The sequence below is a fragment of the Zalophus californianus genome, chromosome 8 (assembly GCF_009762305.2).
Source record: "Zalophus californianus isolate mZalCal1 chromosome 8, mZalCal1.pri.v2, whole genome shotgun sequence".
Lineage (NCBI taxonomy): Eukaryota > Metazoa > Chordata > Mammalia > Carnivora > Otariidae > Zalophus > Zalophus californianus.
Window position 1 is genome coordinate 36954423 of NC_045602.1, and position 16850 is coordinate 36971272.

The following is a 16850-nucleotide window of genomic DNA, read 5'->3' on the forward strand; positions in this document are numbered from 1 at the left end:
AAAATTCATGGTGGGTGGCTTCAGAATCATCAACCCCTCACAATTCCAAAATTCATGATGGGTGGCTTCAGAATCATCAACCCCTATCCCATGGGAAACAACTTTATCAACAAGAATACAGTGTTATGGACCATTCCTTTTGCCTTCGGTCTTACAATTTCCACTTATTTCCAGTACTACTTGGGTCAGCACCTTTTAGGCCCACCCCTTCAGCGAGGTGATTTCCTACATGTGTAATACAGTTACAATTTTTTTGCTCAGATTCAGCATTCCCTTCCAGAATCCCCCAACCTTTTGAATAAATTTTAAAAATTTATTCAATTTTAAAAATTTGCATACATCTGAAAATTTCCTAAGATGAAAACTTGGATGATTAATTTTAGATCTTTCTTTCTTTTTTTTTTCTTTTTTTTTTTTTAAGAGAGGGAGAGAGAGGGGGGTGGGGAGGGACAGAGGGAAAGGGAGAGAGAGAATCTTAAGCAGGCTCCACGGCCAGTGTGGAGCACAATGCAGGGCTTGATCTCACGACCCTGACATCACGAAGGGTCGGAAGCTTAACTGACTGAGCTACCCAGGTGCCCCAGATTTCTTTTTTTCTAATATATGCATTTAACACTAGAAATTTCCACTAGTCTGTGTTCTGTCACTATGGATTAGTTTATATTTTCTAAAATTTTTTATGTAGATAGATTTGTGCAGTTTGTGTTTTTTTTCCCTCTGGCTTCTTTCACACAGCATAATTATTCCAGATTCATTCATGTTCTTGCATGTGTCAACGGTTTGTCCCTTCTTAATGCTCCATAGTATTCCATTACATGGATGAGCCATGGTCTGTTTACCTGTACTGTACCTCTGGATTCTTTCCAGGTTTGAGTTATTAAAAAATAAAGCTGCTATTGGCCTTCATGTGGGAGGCTTAGTGTGGACATATGCTTTCACTTCTCTTGGGTAAATACCTAGGAGTGGAATGGCTGGGTCATATGGTGAGTGTATGCTTAACTTTGAAGCAACTGCCCATCCATTTTCCAAAGTGGTTGTACCATTTTACATTCCCACCACAGCATGTAAGGTTGCAATTCTTACCCATTTCAGCACGGTCAGTATTTTTAATTTTAGACATTTCAGTCGGTATGTGGTGCTATCTCATTGTTGTTTCCATTTGCATTTCCCTAGTTACCAATGGTACTGTGCTTATTTACCATTCATACTGCTTCTTTGGTGAAATCTATGCCCAGTTCCTTTTCCCACTTATAAAACTGGGTTATATGCTTTCTTCTTACTGATTTTGAGAATTTTTTTTTTAATATCTTGGGTTCAAGTCTGTTATCAGAGATGTGATCTGCAGATATCTTCTAGTCTGTGACTTATCTGTTTCCCTCTTTATGGTGTCTCTCATAGATCAGAAGTTCTAAAATTCTATGAAGCCAATCTATCAAACTTTTTATATGTCATGCTTTTGCTATCTCAGCTAAAAAATCTCTGCCTAACTCAGAGTTGCAGATTCAGTTTCTGAGTTTCTTGGATTTGCCTGTCTGTTTAGAACTTTTTTCTGTATTTTCATGTTGGACTTATACAGTTATAGGTTTTAAAAATGGGCCTGTGATCCATTTTGCGTTAATTTTTGTATATGGTGTGGGGTGTTCCTCAAAGCCCAATTTTTCATGAGGTAAATATTTAATTGTTCCAGCAGCATTTACTGAAAGAGTATTTTTTTTTTCCTATGGAGCTGTCTTTGCATCTTTGCTGAAGATCAGTTGTCCATACATATGTAGGTCTATTTTTGAAATATATATTTTGTTCTATTGATCTGTTTGTCCATCTGTATGCCAACACACACTGCTTCATTCTGGTAACTTTATAATAAGACCTGAAATCAGGTAGGGCTAGTCCTCAAAATTGTTTCTCTTCTTCAGAATCCTCTGGACTCTCCCAGATCTATTGTGTTTTCTGTTGAATCTTAGAATCAGTTTATCAATTTTGACAAACACAAAAGGGTTTAGGGATTTTTGACTGGGATCATGGTGAATCTATGTATCAGTTTGGAGAAAATTACCATCTTACCAATGTAGAGTCTTCTGACTCAAAACATGGTATGTCTTTCTATTTACTTACATCTTATTCAATCAATTCCTCCCAACAATATTTGATAGTTTTCAGTATACAGACCTTTCTCAGCCTTCATCATATTTATCCCTAAGTAGTTCTGATTTTTAGGTTACTAGAAATAGTATTTTTTTTAAAGATTTTATTTATGTATTTGAGAGGGAGAGAGTGAGAGAGAGAGAAAGCACAAGTGGGAGGAGGGGCAGAGGGAGAAGCAGACTCCCCGCTGAGCAGGCAGTCCTATGTGGCTCGATCCCAGGACCCTGAGATCATGACCTGAGCCAAAGACAGAAGCTTAACTGACTGAGCCACCCACGTGCCCCTAGAAATAGTATTTTTTATTTCAATTTCAGATTGCCCACTGCTTGTACATAGGCATGCAAGTGATTTTCCTGTATTGATCTTATATCTTGTACCGTTTCTAAACCCACTGATTCCTTTTAGTGGTTTTTTGTAGATTCATATATTTTTGCCATTTTTTTTGTTTGTTTCATGTGAGTGAATAAATCTAGTCTCTCTACTCCATTTGACTGTAATGGAAGTTTGAAGAATTTGCTTTTTAAAAGTAAATCCAATGGGGCGCCTAGATGGCTCAGTCAGTTGAGCATCTGCCTTCTGCTCGGGTTGTGATCCCAGGGTCCTGGGGTCGAGTCTGGCATCAGTCTCCCTGCTCAGCGGGGAGTTTGCGTCTCCCCCTCTTTTCCACCCATGCTCTCTCTTACTATCTCTCTCTCAAATAAATAAATAAATATTTTTTAAAAAGCGTATCTACTAACGTGATTGATGATATCGGTAGAGTCGCCATTAGTCAGGGCACCGTGTCAGTAAGACCCACATACATGGGAAATAATGAGTGTGGTCTGCTCTCACTGTGGCCCATGAATATGGAGGGTAATTCTTAGAACATTTTCCCCAGTAAATGACAACAAGATATGTGAGGACGTGGCTTGCGAGCCCCATCTATAAATGAATGTGTTATACCCAATGATTTTGTGTGCACCACTAAAGGATGCTCACCAAAGTACGGACATCCGTGGAATAGAAACAGCCACTGAAACAGATGTCAAATAAGTTCACTGGCATGAAAATACTTGTGGTTTATTACTGTACTCATTATCTAATGCTGCATAACAATTTAGCACAGACTTCAGCAGCTTAAAACACAGTTCTGGAAGTCATGAGTCCAGGTGGCTCAGCTGGGTGTCTGCTTGGGGGTGTCTGCTCGGGGTCTCATAGGCTCAAATCAGGTGCCAGCTATTTTTATGCTTTTATCCTGAGGCTCTGGGGGAGGGTCCACTTGCACGTTCATTAAGGTTGTTGGCAGAACTCAGTTCTCTGATTGTAGGGCTGAAAACCCGGTCTCCTTGCTGGCTGTCAGCTGGGGATCATTCTCAGCGTCTAGAGGCTTCCCACGTTTTCTTGGCTTGTGGACCCATCTTCAAAGACAGCTATGGTACATCAAGTCCCTTTTGTGCTTCATTCTCTCGAAGGGCTCATGGGATTCCCTCAGTCCAACCCAGATAATCCAAGATAAATCTCTCTGTATGAAAGTCAACTAATTAATAACTTTAATTAAATCTACCAAGTTCTTTTTGCCATGTAAGATAATATATTCATGGGCACGATAGCTCATCATAGTCCTAGGTTCTGGGGATTAGACAGAATCCTGAGGGAGCATATTTAGAATTCTGCCTTATACATTTAGCTAATAAAACCAGGAATGACACAAAACAGTATGTGCAATATGATAATATTTTTATAAGAAAAAATAAATGCAGTACAAAATCATAGGTAATGTTTGCTTTCTTCTTTATCCTCTAAATTTTTTTAAACAATAAATCTGTATCATTAGCATACTATGAAGAGTTTACATAAATCCCAAACCCATAAAAATTCATTTGTAAGACAGAACTCAAGGTGCATTTTCCCATAGACACATATTTTAGGGTGATTAGAATTCTATGGCATCCCACAAAGACTTCATCCTAAAGTTCCATGCCCCATGCGCTATTTCTAGTGGGCAGTAAATTCCAAGTTTTAATTCAAGAAGCCAAGAATTTTTCTCCTCTCACTCCCACCCCTGAAGAAGCACCAGTGGGCAAGGGGGCTAGCGACCAGGAGCTGTTGTTAAGCCTACACACGAGAAGACCACCCCTGCATTAGGAGAGGAAGAGACGGCGGGCGCCGGGGCTGGCCGCTGCACACGCACGTGTGCGCATGCGTGCAGAAGCGGCTGTGCAGGAGCGACCGAGGGAGCGCGTCGGCACGCACATGCGCGTGCGCTGCCGGTGATCTGCGGCAAACTGGGCTGCGTCTTCCCGAAGGAGGAGTCCACAAAGAAATTTTGTGTGGGGGGCGCCTGGGTGGCTCAGTTGGTTAAGCCACTGCCTTCGGCTCAGGTCATGATCCTGGAGTTTTGGGATCGAGTCCCACATCGGGCTCCCCGCTCAGCGGGGAGTCTGCCTCTCCCTCCGACCCTCTTCCCTCTCATGCTGTCTCTCATTCTCTCTCTCAAATAAATAAAATTAAAAAAAAAAAGAAATTTTGTGTGTGTCCAAGAACATAAATTCTACGGCAAGTAAGCAATCTGTACAGTGTGATTACATACCTTATAATCTTCCCATTTTTTTGGTTCTCTCTTCATCCCCTGTGTCCTCTCCTGCAGGCACCACTTCTACCTCTCCCCTGTCCCCTGCCCTTCTCTCCACCTGCACTCTGCACAGGCTTGTCCCCCCCCCAGACTCCTCCTCCATCCCCTCCTGGACCACTTTCTCCCCAGTCTTCCCACCCCAAACTAGAAGAGCACAGATGTCCGCCAGTGATGAACAGTTAAGCAAACACACTGGGGCACGCTTCTGCCTTGGAGTGCTACTCGGCAATCAAGAGGATGGTGGGTCTCCATACGCCGGATGAATGAACGGATGAATCTCCGGAGAGTTATGCTGAGCAAAAAAAGCATACATACTACAATTCCATTTATCTAATATCCTTGAAATGACAAAATTATGAAAGCAGGGAACAGACTATTGGTTGCTGGGAGTTACAGAAGGGGAGAGAGTGGGAGGGACAGTTATCAAATGACAACACGAGAGATCCTGTCAGTCACAGAAGTAAAGCGTATCTTTTTTTTTTTTTAAGATTTATTTATTTATTTTACAGAGAGAGCGCGTGTGCCCTCGAGTCAGGGGAGGAGGAGAGAGAGAGAGAGAATCTTAAGCAGACTCCATGCTGAGCATGGAGCCCAACATGCGGCTCTATCTCAGGACCGTGAGATCATGACCGGAACAGAAATTAAGAGTCGGAGGCTAAACCAACTGAGCCACCCAGGTGCCCCAGAAGTAAAGCGTATCATGACTGTGGTGACAGATATCCACATGTTGGTTAAAACTGCATGGGACAGAATACACACATACACACTCATAGGGAGTACACGTAAAAGTTATCAGTGTCAATATTCTGGCTATGACGTTATACTGTAGTTCTGCCAGCTGTCACTTTTGAAGGAAACTGAGTGAAGGGCACACAGGATTTCTCTGATTTGTTTCTTACAACACCTATGAATTTACAAAGATCTCAAAAAGTTTAACTGCAAAAAGTGAAGAAGTAAAGATATTCTCAGACAAAATCGGATGGTGTTCACTGCCAGGAGATCCACCCTGCAGGAGATGTGACGAGAAGTTTTTCAGGCAGAAACTTGGGTCTGCATAAGGCAGGGATGAGTGTTGGAGAAGGAAAGAATGAAGGTAAAATAAAATTTTGCGTTTTTCTTGGCCTTGATTGATTTAAATTACCAGCTGTGGTTTTATAGCTTTCTTCTTATATTTTGGAATTGATTTTTTGTTCAATGTCAAGCGTGGTTTTTTTGAAAGCTTCAGGCCTCTGGCAGGCTCTGAGCTCATGGGCCGATGGCTGGAAGGGCCTGGGAGGAGCCCTGAAGGCACCAGGTTCTCCTGAGGGTGCCCCAGCCTCACCCTGGCATGGTCCCCATTGTCTCTAAGAAACCATGACTGCTTTTATCGGAGAGGGACCACTGACCCCTCAGTATGTGGATGTCGTCCAAGGCCATCGGAGTGAGTGACAGAAACAAGGGCACTGGAATCAGGCAGGTCTGACTTCAAACCCCAGTTCCACCTCTTAGCTGTGTGACCTTGAATAAGTTACTTAACCTCTCTGGTTCCAGGTCTCACAACTAATAGTACTTTATAGTACTATAGTACACTATAGTACATGTGGCAGTTAGAAGACCTAACACATGGGACAGAGACTGCCACATGCTGGGCACTAAAATATGTTCGTTTCTTTCCTTACTAGGATGTTTATGGCTGCCCCTCCTACTGCGTAGACGATTGGCACACTCACATAGAAGACTCCATTCCTTAACAAAATTCACATGTAAGATCTACACTGCTTTGTTCTTGCCTGAAAGCTGATTCTCTGCAGGGAGGCAAACACAACGATCACTTCTCAGTTCTCCTTAAAACGTGGGCTGCGGAAAAGTTATGTAGGAGGCCTTGCAGCTTGAGGCAACAGCTCTTGATCCAACGTCCTGAAGAAACAACAATCCCACTTTGTCCCTTCTCCCAAATCCCCTTGAGAGTTGAAGAATCGTGCTGCCTTTCGGCTCTGGACACTTGGCACCTTGGTTTTGATGCAATTCAATAGTGCATTTCTCTGCACAGAAGTCAAAAATGGTGTCTTTAAAATGAAAATCAGTTCCTGTCAGTCCTCTATTTCCTAAATCCACTCAGTGGTTCACACTGCACTTGAACTAAGAGCTCTTAGTTAGGGAGGCTCACAAAACCCCCAGACCTGTTCCAGACTTACCTCTTCCTGCTCCACCAATGGCTCACACCACTCAGCCACACTCACCTTCTTTCTTTTTCTCAGCAACTTGAGGGCATTTGGCTTCAGGGCCTTTGCACTTGCTGGTTTCACTGGCTGGAATGCTCTTCCTGATCTGAGCATGCTGGCCTCCCAACTTCTTGCCCTGTCTCCAGTATTGTCTTAGCAGGCAGCCTTCCCTGACCATAGTCTAAGGTGGAGGGGCTTCCTCTCCCTTAGCAGCCCTCTCTATTCCCCGTTTGCTCCATGGCAGGTGCCCCAATCCGAAATCATCATGTTCATTTACGTGTTTACTTGGTTTATGCCTGTTTCCTCCTTGAAGAACATCAGCTCCATGGGACCAGGGACCATGACTTTGAAATCCCTGGTGCCCAGATCTGGGCCAGACATTTGGTGTGGGTTGTTCCCAATACCTATTTGTAAATAGATAATTGTTCCTTCCCATCCTGGCACAAATACTCATGCCCTGCCAAGGCAACCCTGGCTCCTGACCTCTGGAGAGCCATCTGTGTGGATCCCAAGCCATCCCCAGACCACACTTGGTGACGCTCACCCAAGAGAAGCGTGCCAGTGACCTCAGACAGTCACACAAGGCAAGGAGCCCAAGAACAGAGGCTTCTCAGCCTAGGCTGGGGAGCCAGGACGGGAGGTGCTGGAAAGGGGGTAACTGAGCAGGTCCCCCCACCATGCAGGCGCAGTCACGTAGGCAGATTGCTTGGGATTAGGGAGTGGTGCTAATTCAGCTGACACCAAGGCAAAGGGATTGTACCTGAGGAAGATTTACATCTCCTCTTCCATATCTCATGCTGCCCCCACTCCCCCCGGCTGAGCTGCACACCGCTCCCCCAGCGGTCATAACACTGCAATAATAACCAGCTCAGCGGCCCACCACTCAGCCTTCTGAGCTGCAGCCAAGACGAGAGGGGCTGCCCCCCACTCCCCGCCAATATATAGATATGTATATATATCCACAGAGGAACATTTGTCAGGAGGCTCCAGGAGAGAAATGACTATTCCATAAAGATTTCATTTTTGTTGGAGTCTATCCATGTCTCTATATTGTCATAAAAATTCAATAGGAAACTTCCATAAAAAAGGAGGCACAATTAAAAAGAAATAGGGACAGCTCCAAGAGAGATTGGAGATTAAAGACCAAGAGGCCCAGTTCAGGCAGGGGGATTTTATGAGCTACCAAAGAAAGAAAAACACACCACACAGAAAAAGTCCTGGTAGAAACCATCCTGGCTGCCTTAGGTGAGGCAAGCTGTCCACTCTGGGGCTGTCGTCTCCGAAGCCTGGGTCGGGGGGAGGCACCATGGGCCCCGCACGGCATAGCGGCGGACTCAGTGGGAGGCTGTGAGCATGGGTGCGGGCTGGACAGGGGCATGGACCCCCAAGGAACACTCAGCTGCAGCTGTCAGGGGAGTCAGAGAAATGTCAAGTCTCCGAGACAGGAGAGCCCTGCCCATGTAGGAGCCACAGAGGTCTGGAGCTCCGGACAAGATAATCCTCTGCATTCCATGACCTGGGGGATTGGGTTGTTACCCCAGCAATCGTAGGGAGGGAGAAAGGGCTTTTAACAAACCTCGGGGAAGTCAGATTCCTAACCAACACTGGATCAGAATATTCAACCTCAAGGTCCCCCTGCTCCCTTTTATCAGAACGTGCTCCCGATTACACACACAATAGATGTTCATCGTAGAAGTTTGGGAAATGCAGAAAACAAAAAGATTAACACTGACCATCATCCTTCTACCTAGCCATACATATGTCTCATCCTGATGTTTTTATTTCCCAATCTTTGGGAAAATGCAGTTTGTAAAGAAGAAAATAATAGGAAAAGCTTGGGTATTGAAAATGGGACGGGGAGGGGAGAATCACCCTCCAAAGCAGCCCACGGGCGCACAATGACCGAGCTTCTTGGGGACAGAGCTGAGCAAGGAGAGAACAATCCTGTCCATCAGAATCCTGGGTAGCTCAAAGGAGCAACCAGATGTTTACAAAATGGGGCCTGGAGGAAGAAAGAAGTGTAGGAACCCTCAGGGTTTTACCACAAAACAGAAGCAGTAAGATTTGATTGCCTGTCCCGGTATGGATGGTCTCTCTGCAGAGATCATGAATGTGTAAGACTTGCCATGTTCCTTTCCAAGTTATGTGAACTTTGTGGTGACGTCTGGTTCTGATGCTGACACCCTCTGCCCTTGCTCTTTTCCATGACCGTGGTAGCTAGACCTGCATTTCGGGAGATACAGACACGGACTACCTGTAGCAGTGGGGGTCCCCAGGGACCACTCTTCAGACAGCGGTGAGCCTCAGATATCTGCACACATCACTTGAAATGTGCAAGGAGGCAACTCTCCTTACTGTTACTTTTTTTGGTTCCATCGCCATCATCATCGTCAATATGATGTTGAAGATCGCAGATAGGAAGTAAGCCTTGCCTTAAGACAGGGCTGGGCCCGGTCTTTCTACCTGAGACCATTTAGGAAACAATAAAGTGCTTCTGAGCGACTTTTTCTCTATCAAAATGAAAATGGCTATACCGAGTCCTTGTTTCCAGTTTGGGATAGAGAATCATCTCTGGGGACCTGGCGCAGCTCCCCAAACGTGGCAGTTGGAGGCTGAGAAGCATCTCTGGGCGGCCACTAGCCTTCCTTGCAATTAGCTCAGGCTATGCCATGGCATTGCCCGCTCACAGGGCTCAAAGGGCACCTGCCACTGGGGGCAAGGGAAACCCCGCCAGGTGTGATGTAGGGGAGGGACAGATCCGAAGTGCCTTTCCCAGAGCTGCCAGGTGTTCTTCTTCTACTGGATACGAGCTCCATGAGGCTGGACAGGCTCTTGTTTACCCACACCCTTGCTTCTGCTATGGCCATGAGCTCGCCATTGCCCGTTTATACCCATAAATATTATTTAAAATATGTTTAGTGAGATAGATTCTGAGTAATAAAAAGAACTCTGAAGAAGATGCCAGTGAGCCCTCTCCTTTCCCACTTTTCAAATCAGGAGCCCAGGGCCAGGGAGGGTAGGGAGGCCCACAGTCATCTGGCGATTACCTGCAGAGGCCAGATAGCCTTCACAAGCTGTAGCCAGGGAGGGGGAGCCTTCCCAGGCAGAGTGTAAAGCCCCCAGAATCAGAGGCAGTGCAGGACGGGGGGGACGTCCGTGGCTCCAGCAAGGGTCCCCGTTGGGGAACCCAGTGACCAGGAGAGATGAGGGAGACCACACACAAGGGGTGGGATGGCGCTGCCTTGGGTCAGCACTGGCGTCTTAATGTCGGCTTCTGAGGAGCCCTGTTCTTGACAGGGCTGGAGGGGAAAGGGTGAACTCCTGTAAAAAGTCTCAGGTAAAAGAGCCAGGCTCATAGGAAGAGTCTGGGAAGCGTTCAGACACCAGGCCTGGGCTATCAGACCAAAGGCTGAGGGTGGTTTTCAGAACCATGCTCCAAGGTCAGCCTGGGCCCTGTGGAAAAATGACCTTGATATCCAGACGTTCAACCCACTGAGTGGGCTCTTGAATTCCTTTGGGCTAAGAAAGGCCCAGCCCAGCCCTGGGGTCTACAGCCTCAGCGCAGAGGTCATTCTCACCCAGGCCTGTGCACCCAGACTCATTTACACAGCTGCACCAATGGTGTCTTTTGGAAAGTCAGAGAAGGCCTTGGAAAATAAGTGCTGTTCTAGAAGAAGCCTGAAAGGATTTCAGGAAACAATCTTAATAGTGATTACCTCAAGGGAAGGAAATCAGCCTTCGGCAAGAGCTAGGGGCTTTTTAATACTTGAAGCTTTTTATAATGTGCATGTATATTTTTCTTATGATGTACATACATTAATTGTAAGAAAAAAATTATGACAAAAGAATACTATTGTTAATGATGATAAAAAAAACTGCACAGATACTTTTTAAGTTGAAAGACAGGACGGGGCTCAAACCACAGCCTAGTAAATACATCTACTCTGCTTCAACACCCCTGGCTGGGCACAGGGACAAGAATCGTGTGTCACTGGCCACAGCCAAAAACAGCAAGGGTGAGGGGTGTGTACAGGCCGGGGCTGGGGGAGGCGGAAGGTAGCTAGGCTTTCCTCCCACCTTAATAATAAAGTGATGGAGATCTCTTTTAGAAATTAGGCATGTGCAATGAGCAGAAGGATATAAAGCAAAATACTAATTATAAAAACAATGATGTATCACACTTACATTGTACTTACTATATGCCAGGAGTTGTTTAAGAATTTCATACACAATAGTTAATAAAATCCGAATGACAACACTATGAGGGAGGTACTAGCATTGTCTTCATTTGAAGAAATCGAGGCGCAGAGAGGTTAAGTAACTTGCCCAAGGTCACACGGCTAATACCCATTGGAGCTAGGGTTACACTGGTGGTCTGGCTTCAGAGTCCACACATATTTCTATATCTCTGCGATATATGTCCAAAGCATGAAGCTTCTCAAATCCTTTTATTTGAAGAGCTCATATGAGAGGAGAGAAAATACAATCCACAGATCCAAACAGACAGGCTTGACGTTTAAGTTGTCCCATGGTCATATTCTCACCACAAAGAATTCCTTCATTTGTCATTAATGGTGACAAGGCCAAAGCAGAGGCAAAAAGAGAGATTCCCTTCAGTCAAGCTTCAGAGAAGTGGTGAAGGGGCAAGAGGGAGAATCAGATGGAGTGATGGGACCTAAGATCCCCCGCTGGAAGCATCCAGCTTTGCTAAGAGTGGTGTAGGGCCTGGAGGAGGAACAGACCCCCTTTCACATCTTATCTGCAAGAAGCAGTGTTCTGTGTTTATTTTGGCCTGGCCCCGCCCTTGGGCTTAGCCCGGCGGAACTGGAGGAGACCCTGGCCTGGCCATGTCTACTCCCTGCGGCGTGTGCTGGGCTTTCCATCAAAGATGGCTGCACTGCCCCGCTGAGCCCCTCCTCTCGAGAGCCTCTCCTGCCACCTCCTCCCACAGCCAGTCTCTGCGGGGCTGTTTCCCCTCGCTGTATCCTGTCATGGTACCACGCCTGGTGTCTTTCTGCACACGAGTCCTGGCTGTGCCGCCAAGATGGGGGGCCCTTGGGGGTCTTCCCTCTTTGCTACGGTGCTGGCCTGGCTGGATGGAAAAACAGTGGGAAAGGGTTTGCTCCTGAGAAGGGGGAAAAGCCTAGGACCCATCCTGGAGGTTAGAGGCCTCTGCACTCCCCAGGGGTTGACTGGCTTCTCCTTCCCGTGTGGCAGCTGCCTTGCCTCCTCAAGGAGCTGGTTGGTCAACCCAATCCCAGACCTCTGAGATGAGTCTGAGCAAATCTGATCTGGGTCCTGGCTTCCTGAGACAAGCTCCAGGCGGACCGCAGGTGGGAATGCCCGGCTCAGCTGGTCAGCCTTCTAGAGCAAAATTAGAAATGAAATGTCAGGGAGGAGGCAGAGGAGATGCACGGCCAACTCAAACACTCACATTTGCTCTTATGTAGCTAACCTCATGAACACACACATGGGACCCTGATACACACACACACACAGAGCAAAAGGAAGCAAGTATCTCCAGGTGGAGGTAATTAAACATTGATCTAAGTCCCTTCGAAGCCATAAGGCATAAGGCTTTGCTAAAGTCTCCATGGTGTCGTGATCAAATGAGAACCCTGACTTATCTGGAAAAACAAAAGTGCTGGAATAAACCTAAGTTTTGCTACAGAAAATATATACTAAGGAATATGTAACAGTGGCCTGGGTGTTAGAGAAGTTATTAAAGGAAAGCAGTCTATGTGTTTACCGTACTCTGGTCATTTCTACATGCTTACAAAAGGCGGGAGGCATTTGCCTTTGGAAACTGAGGAGATATGAATCTGCACACAGGAATCCAAATCCAGCATCAAAATATAAGAAATGAACATCATAGACAAATACAGGAAAACCTAGCAAGAGACAATTGGGTCTGCTGCATTCGACTAAAATCCATTCACCTAGATTGCGACTGGTTCTTACCTTTGCCTCTGAAAGTTAATGACATGGAAATCACAGGCACTTCAAAGAACATGACTATCCACCCAATCATTAACATGCTCCCAGGATAGCTCTCTAAAGTACTCTTCTCTACGTTTACTCTTTTATATTTTTCTCTCCAAACCCTTGGTAGATATCAGAATTACTCCTTCACAGTTAAAATATGCCTCTGTGTTCAGAACAAAGTCTGATCTTGGGTTTTGATCTCTGCGCCCACAGTGGGAGTAAGTCTGTGTGAATCCAGGCAAGCTTTTTCATCTCTTTGGGCCTCAGTAAACAAAGGGGCTACAGCACTATTGCAGACAAAGCTGTATGAACAAAGATAGATCCAATGATGAAGAATAAATTCATCTGCAAAAAACTCCCATCACTGTTTCCAGGGCCCAGGGCCACCAATATTTCCACTGATTAAATTTCTCCTGAGGTTGCTATGTCCTAGAAGCCACGCTTCACTCATCAATAATAATGTATTTTGCCAATTTGGGTTGGCAAAAAACATGCTGAACTCTGAAGCAGAAGTTCTGACTAGCAAGAGAAACCAGTGCCTCTATGAAAAATATGTTGTAATTCTAACCAAAAGTAATAATGTTTACGGTTTTAGTTATGGGTACTTGTATATTTCATATTTGGAAATAGTGTTTATAACTTCTAGAAATTGCCCTTCAACCCGTTATGACCTCAGGAATCGTTTTGGGATCCAGGGACCTTAAATGGGAATTACTGTCTTTGGCAGTCTCTAAGGTTCCGGCATTCCATGATACTTCACTTAAAAATTCTGGCTACCATCAAAAAGAATGAGATCTTGCCATTTGCAATGACGTGGATGGAACTGGAGGGTGTTATGCTGAGTGAAATAAGTCAATCAGAGAAAGACATGTATCATATGACCTCATTGATATGAGGAATTCTTTTTTTTTTTTTTTTACAAGAGAACAAATCTACACCTTTATTTACTTTTCATTAAATTTAAATCCTTGAGGGGTACAGCATCACACGGATTCTGTGGCCAATGGCTTTAGCAGGAAGGTTGCTTTGGAATTTGGCACGAACCATGCCACTGTTTCCATGAGCACGAGTTACTTTTCCCCAGATTACTCTGGTTTTGTTTGGTTTGCCACCAGGAGTCACTGTGTTGTTCTTTGCTTTGTACACATAAGCACATCTCTTGCCTAGATAGAATTCCGTTTCATCTCGAGCATAAACACCTTCGATTTTAAGAAGAGCTGTGTGCTCCCTCTGGTTCCGGAGACCCTGCTTATAGCCAGCAAAAATGGCCTTGGACCACAGCCTTCCAGACATTATTTGGCGTTATAAGAGTCCTGTTCCCAGCAGGCCTCCACAGGCTCCAAGATGGCGGAAAAAAAAAAGTGATATGAGGAATTCTTAATCTCAGGAAACAAACTGAGGGTTGCTGGAGTGGGGGTGGGGCGGGAGGGATGGGGTGGCTGGTTGATAGACATTGGGGAGGGTAAGTGCTATGGTGAGTGCTGTGAATTGTACAAGACTGTTGAATCACAGATCTGTACCTCTGAAACAAATAATGCAATATATATTAAGAAAAAAAAAGAAGAAGAAGATAGCAGGAGGGGAAGAATGAAGGGGGGGAATCAGAGGGGGAGACGAACCATGAGAGACGACGGACTCTGAGAAACAAACTGAGGGTTCTAGAGGGGAGGGGGGTGGGGGGATGGGTTAGCCTGGTGATGGGTATTAAAGAGGCCACATTCTGCATGGAGCCCTGGGTGTTATGCACAAACAATGAGTCATGGAACACTACATCAAAAACTAATGATGTAATGTATGGTGATTAACATAACAATAAAAAAATTAAAAAAAAATTCTGGCTGCCAAACAGGAAGAATATCAAGGACTCTTCATCTGCCAGTGAGAATGTAACTTGGTACAATCTTTGTGGAGGTCAGTTTTGCAATATGTTTAAAAAGCTTTAAAATAGGTATAGAGGAAATTCTAGTTCTGTTGATGGTGGAGTAGCTCCTACTGGGCCAACCTTCCTGCAGAAAATGATGACAAACTCTGAACAGAATGTTTAAAAAAACAACCATTTTGAAGTACTGGAGAACAACCAGAAACAGGCAGAAACTGGAGAGACTTTGACCTTTGAAAGAAGGAACCACACTGAGTGAAATCTATCTTTAGACAGTTTTCTGCTGAGGGCTTTCCTCAGCCAGCCAGGCAGAAAGTTTTTGCTCGAGGTGTCAGAGGACAGAGTTCAGGGCTACCAGAGTGGCGGGAAATGGAGGGGGTAAATCCTGAAAGGAGTGAAAAGTTTAAAAAGCTGAGCAGAGATTTCAACTGCCACCCATTTAATGAGAGACAGAGTTTGGAGTTTGAATCATGCCACTTTTTCCAAGAGATTTCATAAACACCTTGGGCATTCCATTGAAACCTTGGGCTGGAGAAGGGGGGGATCCTATCTAGGAGCACAGACTATGTCTCAGGATTAACGACTGTCCCTCAGGGGCGCCTGGGTGGCTCAGTCTTTAAGCGTCTGCCTTTGGCTCAGGTCATGATCCCAGCCCCTGCACTGGGCTCCCTGCTCGGTGGGAAGCCTGCTTCTCCCTCTCCCATTCCCCCTGCTTGTGTTTCCTCTCTTGCTGTTTCTCTCTCTATCAAATAAATAAATAAAATCTTAAAAAAAATTAAAAAGTAAAGATTGTCCCTCAGACTAAAGAAAACTCAAAACAGACCCATCCCAAAGAGTATAAAAGCAAGCTTTCAAAACATCAAGGTGATATGCCAGGATTAACTGCCTGCTGTTGTCAAAGGAAGACAACAGAACACAGAATCTCTAAACCTATTGTCCTCAGAGACCAGTATACAAATAAAAAATTCCTAGACATGCAAAGAAACAGAAAAATGTGACCCATCCTCAAGAAAAGAAATCATTCAATAGAAACACTCCCAGAGAACCCATATGTTGGAGTTAGCAGAGGAAAACTTCACAGTGGCTATCATAAATATGTTCGAGGACTTAAAGGAAAACATTGCCGAAATGAGTGAATAGGGGAATCAAGTAGGAGTTTTAGAACTGACAAGACTCAGAAATGAAAAATTTAGCAGATAGGCCTAATATCAATTTGGAGGCAACAGAAGAAAGGGTCAGTGAACTAGAAGACAGGCCAGTGTAAATTATCCAATCTTAAGAACGCAGGGTGAAAAAGATTTTTTAAAAATGAAAGAGCTTCAGTGACATTTGGTATAAAATCAAACATTCTAAAATATGTGTAATTGGAATCTCAGAAGGGGAAGAGGGAGAGAATGGGCAGAAAAAAATATTTGAAAGAACACGGCTGAAAATGTCCTAAATTTGATGAAAGAACATTAACATATAAAAGCCCAGGAATCATAAAAATCTCCAAGGAAGATAAACATTCACACACACCACAGAAAAGCACATCATAGTTAAATGATTGAAAAATAAAGAGAAAAACCCAGAGCAGCCAGAGAGGAAAATATCACAGATAATAAGAGACCAATGATATGAATCACACCTGACTTTTTTTCAGAAGCAATGAGAAATTATGAGATAAGATAATGGAATGACAAATGCTGAAATTCTACATCCAGTAAAATACGTCCTTCAAAAAATGAAGGTGACAGACATTGCCAGTTAAAGGAAACTGAGAGCATTCTTCCTCAGGAACTGTGAAAGGAAGTTATTCAGGGTGAAGAGACATGACATCAGACGCACACTTGTGCCTTCAACATGGGAAGAAGATACCTCAAGTGGCAAATATGTGGGCAAAATAAAGACTACTTTTCTTGTTCCGCTATAATTTCCTTAAAAGATAACAGCCAATTGTTTTTGCCTGTAGTTCATATGACATCATGCAGAGTTTATCTCTCACCCCATGGATAGTAGAAATCAACAACAAAATATCTAGAAAATCTTCAAA

General features: G+C 44.5%; 1 protein-coding gene across 1 annotated transcript; it reads right to left on the reverse strand.

Annotated features, from left to right (window-relative positions):
- Window positions 1–13878: 13878 nt before the first annotated feature.
- On the reverse strand, window positions 13879–14273 carry LOC118357269 (60S ribosomal protein L35a-like). Its single transcript, XM_035728946.1, has one exon. The coding sequence runs from the start codon at window positions 14230–14232 to the stop codon at window positions 13900–13902; it is 333 nt and encodes a 110-aa protein (XP_035584839.1). The 5' UTR covers window positions 14233–14273; the 3' UTR covers window positions 13879–13899.
- Window positions 14274–16850: the final 2577 nt, after the last annotated feature.